This window comes from Camellia sinensis, chromosome 2 (genome assembly GCF_055761805.1).
Source record: "Camellia sinensis isolate YWXY chromosome 2, ASM5576180v1, whole genome shotgun sequence".
Taxonomy (NCBI): domain Eukaryota; kingdom Viridiplantae; phylum Streptophyta; class Magnoliopsida; order Ericales; family Theaceae; genus Camellia; species Camellia sinensis.
Genome location: NC_138962.1, coordinates 203,313,105 through 203,331,321, shown reverse-complemented (window position 1 = coordinate 203,331,321; position 18,217 = coordinate 203,313,105). Strand labels below are relative to the sequence as shown.

Below are 18,217 nucleotides of genomic sequence, written 5' to 3'. Positions count from 1 at the left end.
AAAAAATTAGCTCACTTCATTTCTATTTTCCCTTTCCTTTTATTTTCCTCTACAAATCCACAGCAAAGCAGTCTCTAAGAAAAATGAAAGTTCAAAACGAGTTTCCAAACTTGTGCTATCAGAAAATACTAATTCCCTAATGAATTATGTATTGGTACGCACGTTTCAAAACATGGTATGCTTTCGTTCAAAACGGTAAATTTAATAATCTGAAACAATCCCAAAAGTTTTTTCAATATATTTCCTTAATATTGTGTTTAGTTGGGAAATTTGAAAAGAGATTTGCAAAGAGAAAAGAAAAGGTAGGTGAAATATAAATAAAATATACCTACATTTCATCTACTTTTACATATCTTTATCTTTTTCCTTTACCCTTCCCTTTCCAAATCCTCAAACCAAACACAACGTCAATGTTACCTTAGAAGGAAAAAAAAAAAATCAAATATAATGAATTAAAATCTAAGGTGACTTATGTTTTGACAAGACAAAAACATCAAAAATGAAGAAGAAAAAAGAAAAAAGAAAAAAAGTAATAATACATTTTATTAGATGCTAATAAATAGTTAAAAGAAAATTATTCTAAAAATACCTCAAATTCTCAAGTGTAATATATACAAGTTTACTCCTATCGTACTACATTTTAAAGCATGTGACGTATCACGTTCCTGTTCCACGTAATTGTTCCAGGTAACATAGTTCCAAACAAAAATGAACAGCTAACCTTAGTTGCCACACATGTATGCTGTCCTATTTAATGAGTTGATTCATGATAAATTTGAGATAATAGATACATTTTATGATTTGCCAAATGATATACACATTGTTAGTTGATGTCATGCATTACAATAATATGTTTTCAATAACAAGGCATGTTATGCAATCCAATGCGAATAAAGATGTTTTAAAGATTGTCCATGACTACACAGATCACTAGGAAAGCAGAGATTGTTTCTCAAAAACGCACTGGCTAAGAACAAACAAATGCAAAACCCAAAACCTCATAGAATTTTTTTGTTCACTCTCATTGATTTCAAAAAGCTTGAGAATTAGGAAGCAAATGAGGGCAATGCTCAATCTAACTGGAAACTTACATCATTTTGATTCTTTTATAGTTTGAAGCAGAATCTCGGATACCTTTTCCTGTCACAGAATATGGTGCTGATGCTGAACGAAGAGAGGGAGACTTGTCAATATATGCATATCTTTCATTGCCATTCCAGTACAAAATCACCCGATTAGTACAGGCATGTGACCAACTATCACCTGTTGAGCATGATTTAAATAAATTTTTTTAAAAAAACAAATAACTGTTAGACAAATTAGACAGCACGATAGTTGGATCCAATTGGAATGAAGGTTACCTAGTGCAAGGGTTAAATGAAATGAACCGTCTGAATATTTAGTAGTCACCTGATTCAAGAGAACAACCTGTTTTGATGGGGGTGAGAAAAGGATTAAAAAAAGTACAACAAACCTGTAATAGTGGGAAAATGTGCATTCATTTATTAAGTATAAACTATACACGAGTAATTTACCACAGGCATTCGGTAGATGACAAGTTTCGGCGATGATAATAAAATCATAATATATATGACTCTGAATAAGTATAATCCTATAAAAGGCAATTGACAAATGGGTGCAAAAATACCAAGATTTTAATCCTTTGGTAGTATGCTGAAAATAATTTTCTCCAGGGGCCTTGGTAAACATATTAACAAATTGATAAAATATCAAAAGAGGAAAAAAAAATCTTCTGTAAACAAAAGGAAAACTTGATATACAACTTTCTTCTCCGACCAATTGAAATTCCATAAACTTGGGCTGGCTTGAAAAATTTAAAATAAAAATAAAGTTTATGACTTGACAGACATAAAATTCTTACCGCCAAACTGTACTTTTTTGAAAGTTTCATCAACTTTAAGGCTATTCCACTGAGTAATCTAGTTCTGAGTGCCATGTCCTCAAAATCTTGACGGAAGTGGAAAGTCACACTATCAATAATAACGACCTTAACCTGTGAAAACCTTAGGATACTGAAACAGTGACATGAAGGATAAACAACATATATACTACAGGAAACCAAAGTAACAATAATAACAGTCAGAAAATAAGCTTTTGCTTATAAAAAATGAGTCAAAACAACAGAATATCAATGGGTTGTTAAGGTTTTCATAATGAGAGGCTTAGGTATATTTTGTTCCCAATATTAGAAAGAGAAGAGAAATATAGATGAAGAAACATAATGTATATACATATTTAATATGTAGCCAGGAAAAGCAATTGATGATATTCTCCAATTTGAGACAACTACAATCTTTTGCAAATCCATAAACAATGTTTTCGCCATCCAGCAAAACAAAATTAGGAAGATGCATGTGTTTTCATGGTAATTGTTAGGAAAATGCTATATATTATAATCTCTTTTCTTACTAGATTTTTTCATCTCCAGCACAATTGAGTGGGTCCTGTGTGCATTTATTAATGTGGGACCCATTGCCTTGTGTCTAGGATGGATAAAATGGGGTAAGAAATGGGATTACTCTAATTGTTATCATTGAAATTTTGAATGTTGAGGCCAATCTGAAAGTTATAGCACAGTGAAAATTTTAACTTTCAAAAATCAATTGGTAAGCTAAGGAACATGGATTAAGAGAAAATCATCATGAGAAGAGAGCACAGAATTGCCTATAATTTGTAAGATACAAAAACCAGACAGATGCAATCTTCCACTAAGATGCTACATGGCACATATTTGAAAGAAACACATGCATTATATACCTACATCTTTATGTTCCAAGATGAATTTCTCCAAGTAATTGATCACAGCAATTTGCTCTGTGTAACTGCAGATGCGAAAATATAATATATTGTTTAGGAAATCCTTGGGCTGCATCTGAACTTGACACGCTTGAAAATTTTTCCGTAAGCTACGATATTCCAACACATCCTCCACACATGCTTCAGCAATTTGTAAAGCACGTTCCACCATAAAGCTGCCTTCTGTATCTACAAACAGAAAAGCAAAACATTTTGAACTCAAAGTAAGGAGAACAGTGGAGTAAGTATCTGCAGGTCATTCATGAACTTATGTTATGACACTTACCTATATAAATTGCCTTGCCTCCAAGACCACCGCAATCAACTGGAATTTGAACATTCACTGCAAGTTGAATCCTGTAAATTCTATTATATCTTAATGGCAAAAGAAAACCCAAATTAACACATACAAATTTAAGATGGCAACAACATGTACCCTAATTGTGTTTTACCAATGCCTGGAACTCCACCTGTCAAGATCAAGAAAGCACTCTCTTCACTAGCAGAAGACAAGTCTAGTGTATGTGCACAATAAATGAACCTACAAACTTAATGAACCAATGAGAGGACATAGTAATAATGGGAAAATAAAGGAAAAGATAACTAACCAATTTCAGTTACTTCTTTGCAATTTATTCCTCCGCCCAGGATGTTATCCAAATCTGCACAGGAAGTAGTAATGCATCTAGACAAATCCTCCTCATGGAACATGTCCCAGGCAGTCTGTGCACCTACATAAGATGTAATGTAAGAAACTACTTGAATGTTAAAAATGAAAATAAAGAAAAGATTTAATGTTTAGGAAATGATTGATGAAGGAAAAGAAACATAAATCATTGCTCAAGTGAACCACATTTCAATTGAACACAATACTGAATGAAAGTTTTGCTAAAAGAATACAAGGATGTTCTCAAACTTTTCATCTAGTAGTAATTGTTCCAATTCTACATTCCTTTATAATTATACTAGTAGCAGGCTTATCCTTGACTCGTGTTATAACAACATGCCATGACTACTCCCTGTGCTTGATTCAAAACAGCAAAAAGTTCTTTCAATTCATGAAAAGTAAAGGGACAGACAAAACAAAAGAATTATATTACAAGAATAGAGTAAATACCAGTAACAATAGCGTGACTTCCATCAGAATTGTCCAGTCTACCACAATGTGATGCAGCCTTCAGAATTTCAGAAGCCTCACTCTCTGAAATTTGCAGATCTGCTTAATGATAGTCAAAACAAAGATAAAGAAGTTAGTTATCATAAAAAATGAAAACAATTCTATACAATTGATAGTCAACTATACAGAAACCACACAAAATACTTCTACGGAGTCATTGCCAGGGAAAGAAAAGCAATGAAGAGAGAGAGAGAGAGAGAGTCTACTTCAATGGACTGCAAGTCTACAACATAAACAGTCTGTCATTTTTTGATAAATAAATAAATTTTATAGAAGAATGAGCATCAAGAAGATGCTAAAGAATACAAAAACGGGAACCTACACACAAAAAGGGAAAACCAACTAGCCAATTAGATCATCAATGAAATCTAAAAAAGTAAACAAATCTGGATCCACTCGCCCTGACACCCAACCACATAAAACTTTAAGAAACCTGTCTTCTAACCAGGATACAAAATGAACAACTCCCTGGAAAACACGCCTGTTTTGCTCTAGCCACAACAACCACATTAAGCACAAAGGAGCCAAAGCCCAAGCCTTGCGCTGCTGCTTCCCAACCTCACCCCCACTCCAACTCCGGAGAACCTCCCACACCCCTCCCTGCTGCACCCACACAACTCCGAAAGTAGAAAAAACAAGCATCCATAAACAATCATTGTTATAAGAGGTCAACTAATGAAGGAACAATAATGACACAAATTCAGCTATACTTGACCAACACTGTAATCAAAATTTGAAACATATTAGGCTCCACATATTTTGATGGAATACATTAATAGAAAACAATTCCAGTTTTGGTTGCTTAAAATGTTTACAAAACATTCAGGGAAATGGAATTGAATTGCGCCAACTGAAAATGTAATTCATTTTCATATAGACAATCAAGGCTTGCAAAGGAACTCCAAGGTGTTGGCCTAGGGGTGTGCTCCCTTCAAGGTCTCAAATTCAAAACCTACTAGGTGCAAACAATTTCTGGGGGTCAGTCCATACGGGGGCTTTACTCCGGCTTTAATTGGGCCCCCTCCCAGTTGACAGTGGGAATGGCCCCCGATTAGTCGGTCTAGTGGGCCAGAAACCGAGTTGTCAAAACACAAAAAAAAAAAACAAAAAAAGGGTTGCAAAGGCACTGGGGTGATTTGGAAATTGGAATATGGAAGTAGCACAGTGAATTACACATAGAATAGATGAAAGTAAGGAATTAACGAGTAAGAAAAACATTTCTACATAAACTACATGGGAGGTTATACTATCAAAACGAATTCTTATAAATTCTTCAGCAACTTCAATTAATTACAAGGAGGCATTAAAAAAATTAGAACACCCAAAATTATTTTCTCTGGAGAATAATTAAATTATAAATATAAATTAGTGGGTTATTAGTTGATCAGACCAAAGAATCAAAACATACCCAAATACATAGAAATTGGAAGAGTTATGTTCACAGAGAGCATACTTGAGCAAAATATCAAACAGTTGATAGGCAATCACTTGTACACTAAAAATCAAATTCATACAAAGCAAGTAATAAGACCAATTTCAATACCATCCTTCATAAACGAAGTATGATATATATATATATATATATATATTTACAAAGTATATGTATATGAATATTGACGATGAGGAAGTGGTACCTCGAGCAAGGTCGGAGGGAGAGAGGGAGGAGAGTGAAGAGAGAGAAGTGTAGCCTGCTGATATCAGCTTCCCTCTCTGCGTTGCTGATACTGCTAGCCTCAATACCTCCATTTTCTCTCTCTCTCTCTCTCTCTACTTTCCCTCTCTTGAAACCCTTTATAGCGGTTTCGCGCTCACATCATTTTGGAAATTGGGGAATAAATTGTTGAAGGTAGCTTCTCTTAGGTCCTGTTTAGCATATGTTTGGCATAAACTTTTTAGATAAAAAAAATATGATATTTTAATAACAAAAAGTAAAAAGCATGTGATAATTTATAGTAATTTTTTAACTTTTTGATTAAAATATGAAATTTTCAATCAAGGTTAAAATAAATTAAAAAATTAATAAGACAAAATATCACATCTAAATCATAATCATTTTATTTTTTCTCTTTTAAAAATAAAAAAAAACTCAAAAACTCATCTCAAATAAGAATTTTTAGCCTTAACCTAAAATAGTTACAAACTAAAAAGCAAAAAAGTTAACATACATCTTAAACGAAGGCTTATTGACTTTTTCATTCTTTAGAGTTATATTATTTCCTTATTTATTTTTTATTTTTTTTGAAAAAAAAATTTTAAAATTAACTTTTAACTACTTAGAATAAATCTTTATTTGACTTGATAATTTATTAATAAAAAAAATTATTATGAAATTAGAAATATTATAAGGTAGAATATAATTTTTAAAATAATAGGAGGCGATTTGTATTTTAAATAAATGTCAAAGGGTTTATTTGTAATTTATCCTTATTTTTTTTTTATTTTGAGTATAAACAAATTTATTGGTTTGTTTTTCTAGGAATTAAAATTTAGAAATATATATATGTCTCGAGAGTTTTTTTTTTTTTTAATATTCTAAAAATAATAATGATTTAGAGAATTAACCCACTTTTTAATCTATTTGGAAAACTAACATACTTTTTGAAATCGCATTTTAAAAATGTGATTTTAAAATTGAAATTACATTTTCAACATGTATTTTCATCTTGAAATCGCATGTTGAAAATGTAATTTATGGTGATATGGATTTCACTAAGATATATTACATTTTTAACATGCAATTTCAAGATAAAAGTGCATATTGAAAATGTAATTTCAATTAAAATTACATTTTAAAAAATAGGTTAATTTCCTGAAAAGTAAACCAATTCTCTAAATTGTTTGTTTTTTAGAATATTTATAAAAAAACTCCGTGTCTCCAATCCAAAGTTGGAATGTATAATTTAATGAAAAAAATAATAATAAATAAAATTCTCATCTTCACATGATTTACATTTTTTAAGAATAACACTATTTTTTTAGTTTTTATTTACTAATTTCTATTTATTTATTTATTATAAATTTCGAAAACTTATTCTAAAATTGAAAAAAAAAACAACTTATTTTTAACAAAATATGAGCCTAAATCCCACTTTCAACCACTTCCCTCCTGAGCATTAATTAGTCCTTTCTTCTGTTCAGAACGTGACTTTAAATCCAGGGTGATAGACAAAATACAAAACTCTTTAAAAAAAATTTAAATAAAATGGAATTGAAAACTTTAACCCATTTCAAAATTTGCATTTGCAAAAAGAAAATGTGGCCACTAGAAATTAAAAAAAATTTGATCTCAAACTTTAACAACCACTATTCCAATATTTTTGAAACACATACTCCGTCCCAAAATATTAGTCCCTTATTCCATTTTTCATTGTCCCAAAATATTAGTCCCTCTTCAAAAATCAAGTACAAAAATAATATAAATTCTTATTTTGCCTTTCTTTTAAATTAATAAACAATATAAAAAGTACAATTATGACATTAATATTTTCAAAAAATGTACTATCAAAAGGGTAATTTTGAAAAATTAACTTTTTTCAAATGCAATAATTGTACTATTAAAAAAAGTTAAATTCTCCAAAAGAGGCCGTTATTTTGGAACAGAGGGAGTAATTCAAATATAAAAAGTTTACATCAGTATGACACCTCTCTCTCTCTCTCTCAAAACCTAATACTCACCTAACCTAACCCTGTGACAGTAACAGTGGCAGTGATATGGTAGCTGTGGCGGTGGCTCGATTTAGAGCACTAGAAAAATATTTTCGCTACCAATAAACCCTTCTGAACTCTTAAATGCCTTCCCAGATGGGTGTCAAAACATTGCTTGATGCCAATGCTCAAACTAAGGTTCACGCAAAAAGGATGAACTTTTACCACAAGCAGAGACCGTGTAATCCGAAGAAATAATTTTTACTTGAGAGATCCTCAAATAAAGAATATGGAAGACTTATTGATATACGGACTATGATTGTTGTTGTAGAGAAGCTTGGATGAGAGACGTAAGAGATGGATGAACCCGGGCTGTTCTCAGTGACCGTGCTTCACTTTTTCCTTCGGCATATTCATCTCCCAGTGGCCATCTTGGCCGCAAATCAAGCTGATTCATAGAGCAAACATGCCCAGATTAGATATTAGATTAGAACAAAAAAAAATAATAATGAAATAAATGCTTAACAAACTCCAATCTGAGCTGGTGTGATTTGTTCTTGAAAAAAAAAATTAATCATTTCTTTCATCAAATTAACTTCTAATGAAAGACACCACCTAATGTGTCATTTTTTTTACACACTTTTTTTCAAAACCTAGACACTTGGAAGACACACGTGACTATTGTTTAGATACACTTGTCAATTGATTAGACACACGTAAAACTAATTATAAGTTTGAACAAAATAACTGTAAAATACAATGATAAAAGAAAAACAGTGTAAATTTATAAGAATTAATGTTATGTAATATATTTTTTATTATTCAATAATATATTTATATATATGATATATATAAAATTACATATATTGCACGAGTCCCCCGACGTGTGTCCTGCTTTTTTAAAAAATTGTCATGCAGGCATGTCTGTGTCTGTGTGTTTATATTTGTACTTCTTAGAAAATGATGATAATGAAGGAAATACTCAAAACTAACACTAGTAACATTTTGGCTTCTATTTTTAAGAAGTTTGCACGATGCTCAATGATTCTATTTTATAACATTTGTGGAGTTAGGTAAACCAAATGAAATGATATTGCCACAAACTAAAAGTTCACAAAGTAATCAATCATAGAAAAACATACTATAGTATCTTCAGCTTCATCAGCAGGTGGTGGTGGATCAAATCTTCCCACTCGGAAGTGCTCAATGCCCGTCCAAGCAACCATTACACCTACTCAGAAGAGAACAAGATGTTAGCCTTTGTATGGTGGCAAGCCCAGCTTACCTGATATTAACTTTCTATATCATAGATCTACATAAAAGAGTTGCATATATTAATATTCCAGCTTGCTTACACTGAAAGAATATTTATGTAGACCTGTATTCATTCAGTAAGGTGAGCATGAAAAGAGGACTCAAAACCAGAGAAGTCTTTTCCATGTCCATGTGGATTTCATTAATCATCTCCCTTTAATGGTATGTTTGGAATTGGTGGGATTTGATGGAATTTGATATGCTTAGTTTGTATGGAATTTAAAATTAGATTTGATTTGGTGAGGACTTGAAGAAAGGCATCTTCAAATCCAATAAAAAATGGTAGGATTTCATGCTCTTATAAGTTCCCTACCAGCTCATGGGGGCATCATTATCTATAAAAAAAAAATTCGTTTCCAATTTCTTGTCAAACCAAATTGGACAATGAAATCATTTCATTTTAATTCCAATTAGTTTCCACACACAAACTAAAAAAAAGAAAAAGAAAAATAAAAAAGAAAGAAAGAAGAGGAAATTCATCATAAACCCATTTCTTTCCTCCCTCATTTTGAAATTCCATTTCTCAAACGATTTAGTTCATAAGGGTTTATTGGAATTTGGAACTTCACATTGCATTTTTGAGGCACCCGTTTACAACTGCATTACTACAATGTGAGACAACATTATGAAATAATTGCTCACCATTGTCGGTACAAAGACTAGGAGGAGGGCACACAAGTTGCAGGCCATTCTTCGTGACAACATGATTAAGTCGAGCCCTGACACACTGATTTGATGCAACCCCTCCAGAAACTACCTGCATCAGCCAACAGAAAAGGTTTGGTTTCATGGGCAACAATTTGGAGAGAGAGAGAGAGTCAATGAGATGAATTGCAATAAACACAAAATGGAGAAATTGCTGTGACATCACCAAATATTTTACACTCACGAACAATGTGAGAGAGAGAGAGAGAGAGATTACCAAATATTTTATAGAAGGATCAATCTTCAATGCCCATTCAATTGCTCGTTCACACCTTTCCTCTAAATGTAACACTGCAACTCGCTGCAGCAAAATTCTTCATAGATACTTGGATAATAAAAAATTAAAATATAAACGTCCGAGTAAAATGTAGAAGACATTATTATTGCTTGTTTTTCACTGAACTTCGGTAGACAAAAGATACCACAAATGCATATACAGACATACACACACACACAAAAAAAAAAAAATTACCTGGAAAGAGGCAGCAATGTCAGATCGTGAACGTCTGTCTTCACTACTTGCTGAAGAAATGGGAATTTCAGCATTGCTACCAATCCACATATGATTTACATCATGATTTATAGATATACAGTAAACAACCACCCTCAGAAATCAAGTATGTGCTGGAATTTCATGTTACGGTTCTATTGAAGCATTACATTTATTTTTATCCAATAAAACAAATACAATAAGAATGAACTAGGGGCAGTAATCTGTAAATTTTAAGTTTTTCAAACTTCTCATGCAAAAATGAAAAATCACAAAGAAACAAACATGGTCAAACTATAGGCAGTTAACTTCTGTTAAACAACAGATTAATAGGAGTCGGTAATTTCATTTCTTTACTTCTCATTTTCTTACCAACAGAAGAAGAGGACAAGGTGGAAGAGAAGCAACAACACTAATGATTACAGGTGTTTCAGTTAAAGAATTCAAAATGCAAAGTGACTGAAAATGTTTCATATTAAATAGGAAAACCAAGTAAAAAGGGGGAAAATGTGACTCTTTTTTTTTTGGAGATAATTTACATACATATTTTTGGATGCAATTGCCAGCCTCACTTGGGTCTTCAGACCAGCATATGAGAAGTTGCAATCTTTATGTTGTTTCATAGGAACCTAAGAAACAAAGAAAGCTCAATTTTACTGAATGCAAATATCAAATTAGTAAATGATAAGGTTGTAGAACAGAACTCAAAAAGTATATGCATTAGATGCAAGAGAGACGTAAAGTAAATGAAAATTACTCACAGAGAATTTGACTGATTCTGCATCACCCTCTTGAGCAAGCTCCTCTACAGCAGGGCCCCCACTCCTCCTCAAATCAAGGCCAAGCCATTTGGCTGTTTTGTCGTATGCCTCACCAATTGCATCATCTATTGTTGTCCCAAGTTGTATGTATTGGCCAAGATCACGTGCAAGAATTAGAAGATTATGTCCGCCTAAGAAATATATAAGTAAATACAGCATCATAAGCTTCAGACCAAATGAGTCAAAAGAGATAAAGCAACAAAGCTTATAGTCAACGGCACAGTACAGCATTGTCTAAAACGATTGCCTATGTACAGTCACAAGGCTTTTTATTTTTATTTATTTTTTATTGTTATCAGTAAAAGCAATTTCATGTCTATTTGCCCCACAAGTGCATGTAGACATGCTTATTGCTTACAAACTCATATGACAAACTAAAAGACAAAAACAAATTACTAGATTAGAAATTTCATACCTGAGATAAGCAGCGCCATAAAAGGAAATTGCAACTCTTGTTCTGTTAACCTAGACAAAAGAAATACATTTTAACGAGCATTAAGTGTAAACACATTTTTTATTTTTTACTCAATTATAGCACAACAAACAATTCAGTTTGCACTTACTATCAGGAGAATCAAGGCTAAGATGCATGGTGCCTTAGCCTCAAGCCTAGGCATTCAATGTCCAGAAGGCTATTTTGGGTGCACTCATCATTCCCCGACCCAATCAAGTGCATCTCCACCTAATAACATGCCCAGTTCCCCCCTCAACCAAGCCAAGTGGTTCTCCATCCTAGTGTGTTTTCTCCTACACCTCAGTCCTTAATCTCTAATGGCACCTTAATGCTCCCATGCCGAGGTCAAGAGTAGGACCTAGGACTCCCTCAGGGTTAGTGTTAAACACTGAAGTCATGGGGCACCCGAGAACCACCTTGTGACGCACATGCAGGATCTATGGGGTTATTTGGCTCAGTGGCTAGAGTTAGGAGTTCAGCGGTATGCCTAGACACTCGTCTGATCCTCCCTCAAGGAGAGTTGCACCTTGCCCGATCTTAGAGAAAAAAATATTCACATGAAAACAAAGACATGTGACATGTTCCATACTCCTCTGTGTATGAAAAACATGCCCCACTATCTCTATAAACTAAGCCTCTCAAAAGGTATCCATTCTACTAAGCAATTATAGTTGTTCCACCTAGTAAGCGTCAAACATGATGCTATCAAAGCCCATCTATAAATCACAGAGATGCAAGCTAAGATATTTGAATTAAAAATAACAATAACAATTATCCTTAGATAGTAAAGAGAGATTTTGCATATGGCATATTAAAGAATGATTGGCATTGCCACACAATTCTGCAAAAAGTGTTGCATACAATCAAAAAAGGCATATTCTAAAAAAAAATTAGAAGATATTCTACAGTGTAACTAAAGAAAGGTGTAAATTAAATCTTAGAAGATACCCATATAGTATCTAAAGAGATACAATACACATGGCCATCTCTGTAAAGCACATCATAAAATAGACAAATATAGATTAAAATGATTCAGAAATTGTGGATGCAAAAATTACTGTTCAACTTCATGTCCTAGGCGGCACATTATGTAGATATAATCATATAACTTGCAGGTGTGTCAGAAAGCTTAAACATCAAAACCAAAGAGAAGGTAAACCAACTTTCAACCCCCCCAAAAAAATGGCAGCATAAAAAATTTCCTCAAGCCATTTAAACCATCTAAAAAAGTACAGAAACCACTTGTAAATGAATCATAAAATGTCAGTAGAAACTTGAATCCATCTCAGATGAATACAGTTATGAAAATTCATTTCAATCCTTGTTTTTAGTTTTGCATTGAACTTGAATATTTCCACTTAGTTTAAATTGTACCTGGCCACTAAAGCATGAGCCTCCATGTGATGGACACCAACAATTGGTAGATTGAAAGTCCCAGCAATTTTCCGAGCTTTCTGCACACCAACTACAAGCAAGATTTTCCAAAGTCGTGTCATACAACTGAGTAGCACAACTGAATTAAATTTTAAGCCTGTTACACTTCTCCTACAGTCAGCCACTGCCCTCCCTGACCCCGCTTTAGAGGGAGCCTACTGCACTGGGTCATCTTTTTTTTTTTCAGCGACTAATCCTGACACATCCAAGTAGAAAATACAACAAAGCAATAAACAACGACCAAATGCATGGTTTCAAAAATCAATTACCACGTAAACAAAGGCTTAAACCAGGACCAATAGTGACAGCGACTGCAGAAAGATCCGTCTCCTTTACATTAGCTTTATCAAGTGCATCCTGTACTACCTACAATCCCAAAGTGTAGATTCTGGTTAAGTGCTATCACAACATGCTTAATGCAAATGTTTCCAGCCCCAAAATCAGATGAGGAAGAGAAAGAGAGGAGAGAAGGCGAACAGTCAGTCTTTAAGCAGCTAAATTTGTTCAGATAAATGCATGAGTTGGCAAGTAACATGAAGGCATGACAGCAAATGTTTCGAAAACCTAAACTGATAAATGCATTAGGGATAAAAGTATAACAAAAAGGCAAGGAAGTATATATGAATGCAGCCCCATACGAAGAAAATCTGATACCTGATCAATCACTTGAGCATGTGCTTCTTCTGCCATTTTAGGAGCAACTCCTCCATATCGAGCAAGCAAATCTGCCTTCATGAAATTAAAGTTTAACATCAGTGGAAGCCATATTTCAAGCAAAATATAAATAATTGATGATGTATGCAAAATCTCTTTTTTGGATGCAGCACTCAACCATCACAATATACCAACGCTGTTTTTCAACTGCATAGCAAGTTCTAAAATAGAATATAACCAGCCTTTTAGTGCCTTTTAGGAATAGAGAAATGTTATCTAAATTGCACTAGAAGCACATCTTTACACCACCAATCCCGCTAAAGAACAACAGCCCACAGATATGAACCATCCTAAGTCAAACATAGGCCACTTTTAGAAACCTATGGTATTAATCGTCACCATTAACTCAACTTCACTCAATAGTTACAAAATTACATACACATTAAAGGGTGTGTTTAGCCAGATTATATTTTGCCATTTCACATGAAGTATTTGCTTGGCTGGTTACATATTATGTGAAGACAAAAATAGCCAAAGTAGAAATTCTAATTGTTGAAGTACTGCGAAATGAAAAAGGATAAAAAATTGTTCACCCAAAAATGACACACATTGCAGGTATCCAAATCTGAACCAAATGGATTAGCAAGTTGCAGTTACCGAGTAAATTTATAACAGTAAGGACAAAAAAAATCAAACCTAAAATTAGAATCAAAACAAAACTATAGGCAATACTAGAAAAATAAAAACTATCTTTTTTTGGGTAAGCAGTCTATATAATTATATAAAGCACACAACTCAGAAGGAGCTATGTCACAACTTTTGTATACCTAAAATACCCATATACATAATAATTGCCACGATTCTAAGATCTTGACTACTTCAAATAACCGCTATGATTATTTAAGTTCCACATAATGTGCACCCACGCCTCTAGTCTATACTTCTATACTATCTATACTATTATATAAAGCACACAACTCTTTGTTAGTGTGAAGTGTCACACTTTTCCCATTCCCAAATTGCCACTCTACAACTACCTCTATATAACTACCTCAGATTTTGATTTCAAATTTCAAATTTTGATGACTTTTCAGGTTTTATTTTTTTTCCTCCTACATTCAACTCGTTAATTTTCATAGCGCGCACACCCATCTAGTATTATATATACACACACAAACAAAAGTACAATGGTTACAATACTAATCAGGGAACAAACGCACATTCAAAAAAAAAATAATAATAATAATAATACATATCAGGCAAGCAAAATTCCCTAAAACCTAAAATTTCAAAGACTGTACCTGAGATGACACAACTTGGCTGAGAATTTCACCGCTACTCCGAACCTAAAATCAAACAATAAACAAATGAATACTCAAATCAAACCCACAAAGTAAACCATACCCATGAAGTGAATAACAGTAGTATATATACATATATATAGTGTGTGTTTGTGTGTGACTTACTACGGCAGCGGCAGTGTCGTCACAGCTCGTCTCAATGCCCAGAATGACCAAATTATCAGATACAGTTTCTGGGTTTTCATTTTGGGGCTTTGGGGAACTCAAATTGGACATTGAGAGTAAGGAAGATGAAGAATTGAGGGAAGAATTGGGAGGAGAGAGAGTGGCTCTAGTTTCTTTGAAGTTGAATTGGAGTGTTGTGAGACTGAGAGCTCTGAGGGAGTGGTAAAAGGAGGGTTTTGGAAGGAAGTTCAGGCGGGAAATTGTGGACGAAAGAACCGGTACCAACGACGACACCATACTTGATGATGCTTTGAGAGAGAGAGAGAGAGAGAGAGAGAGAGAGTGTGTGTGGATTGGGAAACAGGCGAGAGGGGAAGAGTGTTTGGAGATACGGGGTGTTTGGGAAGCGATTTTTTATTTTTGTTGTTATATGATTACCAGCTTATCATCCGTTTGAATAATTATAGATATTTATATTTATTTTAATTTATTTTAATATATAAATTATATTTTTTAAGATTTTTTATAAAAATAATTTAATAATTTTATTATTTATATAGAAAAAATTAAAAAGGCTACTGCAGTAATTATGTACGGGTTGTATTTATAATTATTTGTATGAAGAGATTTTAAATGCTAATTAAAAATTTTGATCAAATCAATAAAATGTAGGTATGTGAAAAGACATGTGGATGTGAAAAAATTAATAAATGTTGATCAACAGATTTTAACCAAATCAATAAATGCTGAGATTTTTTAAAAAAAAAAAATTAGAAAATTAAGATTGGAACTTCCACAAGACTTGGGATTTAGAAACCCTATTTTCCTTAATATACATATAGATATAGATGTAGATATAGATTTTAGTTTTTGTGTTTAGGAAGTTGGGTTGAATTTTGGATTAATTATTATATTAAAAAATGTGTTTGAAATGATATTTGAGGTTAAAATAACAAATTTGTCTCTAACCTGACTTTTTTCAAAATTGGTCTAAAAAGGTAAAATTGTCATTTACCAACAATTGGATTGCCAGCCATTGTGACAGTGGTAGCCTGTCAGTACACTGTTAATGTGACCGTGTAGTTGCCCCACTGCCGAGCTACATTTTTTTTCTTTTTTTTTAATCATTGGTTTAGGATACTATTTGAGGATATTTGGTTTTTTTAGTGTTTGAGGCTATTTTAGCCTCAAACTTGGATTCCCAAACATTGAGAGAGAAAAAATTTGTTACACTATAAAAGAAAAAAAATGGTGAGTAATGTATTTTTTATTTAATTGGATAATTTATGTGGAGAGAAATTGAGATAAATATATTTGTCTTATAACCCTCATTTTCAATATTTCTAAAAGTATAGAGACTGAGAAAGAAAAAGAACTAACATATTTTTATATTTTCATAATATCAATTTTGTTTCTGTAAAAATAAAAGAAATAAAATGATTGACATCCATATCCCCAAGGGTTTTTCATATGAAAAAAAGTTATCTTGGTAATATAACATAAAACAGTTTCTTTTATTTTCTCTTACGAAACCTAACAAAACAAGAAAGAGAGAAAATACAAACTTTTTAGGGAAAATTTATTTATAAGTCTTATTAAGAAGACTTATGCTACATATGGTCCTATTAAAAAACTTATGTTCCCATAAATCCTGTGGAAAGTTTGTTGACACATTTACCCTCAATATTAGTTGTTAATATCATAAATAATAGTAAAACCATATATAGGAAATTGAATGTTACCATAGTTCATATCTATATAAACGTAACGTAACGTGACACCTACATAAACGTAACGTGACACTTATGATCTAAGGTAACATGCAATTTCCTATATAGAAAATTGCATGTTACCATAGATCATATCTACATAAACGTAACGTAACGTAACATGACACCTACATAAACGTAACGTGACACCTATGATTTATGGCAACTTTCAATTTCTAAAATTGAATGTTGCCATAGATCATATCTATAAAACGTAACGTAACGTGACATCTACATAAACGTAACGTGATACGTATAATCTATGGCAACATTCAATTTCCTACCATAGATAAAAAATAAAAACTCATTAAGTTTGCGAAACGTAACGTGACACATTACGTTACGTTTTTGTAAGTGTCACGTTACGTTACGTTTATATAAGTGTCACGTCACGTTACGTTTATGTAGATGTCACGTTACATTACGTTTATGTAAGTGTCACGTCACGTTACCTTTATGCAGGATCTTGTGGAATACATTCCTATCTAAATAGGACTTGAGACTCTATAAGAAATTACACAGGATTTAACCTACCATAAGTGTCTGAAAAAATACTTATAAATAAGTCTCCCTTTATTTTATTTCTTATTTATCCATATAAAAAGGAGAGAAATTACAATTATTTTTTTTTAATTTTCTCTTATAATTTAAGTAATCATTTATTTTTTTTATTCTTAGGTCTCCAAACACAGTTAGGAGAAGAAAGAAAATTAAAAAATGTCTTGTTAAGTTGGAGAAAAAATAAAAGAAAACATGGTTTCGTTTGGAAAGTTGGATTTTTTTTTTTTTTTTTTTTTTGACTTTTTAACTATTCAGACTCAACTAAAAAATTTGTTTGAGTTGTTTTTTTTTAATTTTTTAAACTTTTGTAAGAAAAAAAATAAAATAATTATGATTTAGATGTAATATTTTATCTTATTAACTTTTTAACTTTTGTAACTAATTTAGCCAAAACTTGAATCCAACTCACATTTCAAACAACATCATAATCACTTTATTTGGTTATGTAATTTTTTAAAATCTACTCAATCTTGTATAAAATTTATGAATTTTTTTAAAATCATTAAATTAAAAAAAAATTCAGTAAATTAATAAAATACAATCATTCATGATTAAAATTGAAAAATAAGAGACAAATGTATGATTTGATATAAAGGAAAGAGGTACAAAATTCTTGAGAAATTATATTAACACTATGCCCTTGTTTGATTAACACGATAAATAATGAAAAGATTAATAATTTCATGAATTAATATAGGATTAGTTATTCAAATTAAATTAGTGAGATAATTATTTATAATATAATTATTTTTTTTCTTTTATACTTAAAATTATAATATCCAGTCCCTTTCAATATGAAAAATTTGTCAATTTTGTTAGATTGAATGTCCACCATGTAATTTAATTAATAAAATTTGCAATCAAATACGAGATTGTAAGTCCATACATTAAAAATTTCAATCATATGCTA

At 32.1% G+C, this 18,217-nt stretch overlaps 2 protein-coding genes across 3 annotated transcripts; both read right to left on the bottom strand.

The window, feature by feature from the left end:
* Positions 1 to 774: 774 nt before the first annotated feature.
* Positions 775 to 5,862, bottom strand: RAD51C (RAS associated with diabetes protein 51C). 2 transcript variants are annotated; one of them, XM_028260083.2, is made up of 9 exons: positions 5,629 to 5,862; positions 3,935 to 4,033; positions 3,426 to 3,548; positions 3,254 to 3,287; positions 3,104 to 3,174; positions 2,783 to 3,006; positions 1,883 to 2,014; positions 1,362 to 1,428; positions 775 to 1,263 (listed from the first exon to the last, which is right to left on the bottom strand). In XM_028260083.2, exons 1-9 carry the CDS (start codon positions 5,738 to 5,740, stop codon positions 1,088 to 1,090), a joined length of 1,038 nt encoding a protein of 345 aa, XP_028115884.2. In that variant the 5' UTR covers positions 5,741 to 5,862; the 3' UTR covers positions 775 to 1,087. The 2 variants fall into 2 exon arrangements, with proteins under 2 accessions (XP_028115884.2, XP_082772729.1); XM_082916603.1 differs by lacking the exon at positions 3,254 to 3,287 and having other exon boundaries at positions 3,104 to 3,160; positions 5,629 to 5,854.
* A 1,386-nt stretch (positions 5,863 to 7,248) lies between these two features.
* On the bottom strand, positions 7,249 to 15,688 carry GCP1 (glycoprotease 1). The gene is made up of 13 exons (XM_028260080.2): positions 14,978 to 15,688; positions 14,813 to 14,857; positions 13,512 to 13,586; positions 13,127 to 13,223; positions 12,798 to 12,888; positions 11,385 to 11,434; positions 10,910 to 11,100; positions 10,692 to 10,777; positions 10,131 to 10,206; positions 9,876 to 9,959; positions 9,596 to 9,710; positions 8,782 to 8,870; positions 7,249 to 8,087 (listed from the first exon to the last, which is right to left on the bottom strand). Exons 1-13 carry the CDS (start codon positions 15,272 to 15,274, stop codon positions 7,953 to 7,955), a joined length of 1,431 nt encoding a protein of 476 aa, XP_028115881.2. The 5' UTR covers positions 15,275 to 15,688; the 3' UTR covers positions 7,249 to 7,952.
* Positions 15,689 to 18,217: the final 2,529 nt, after the last annotated feature.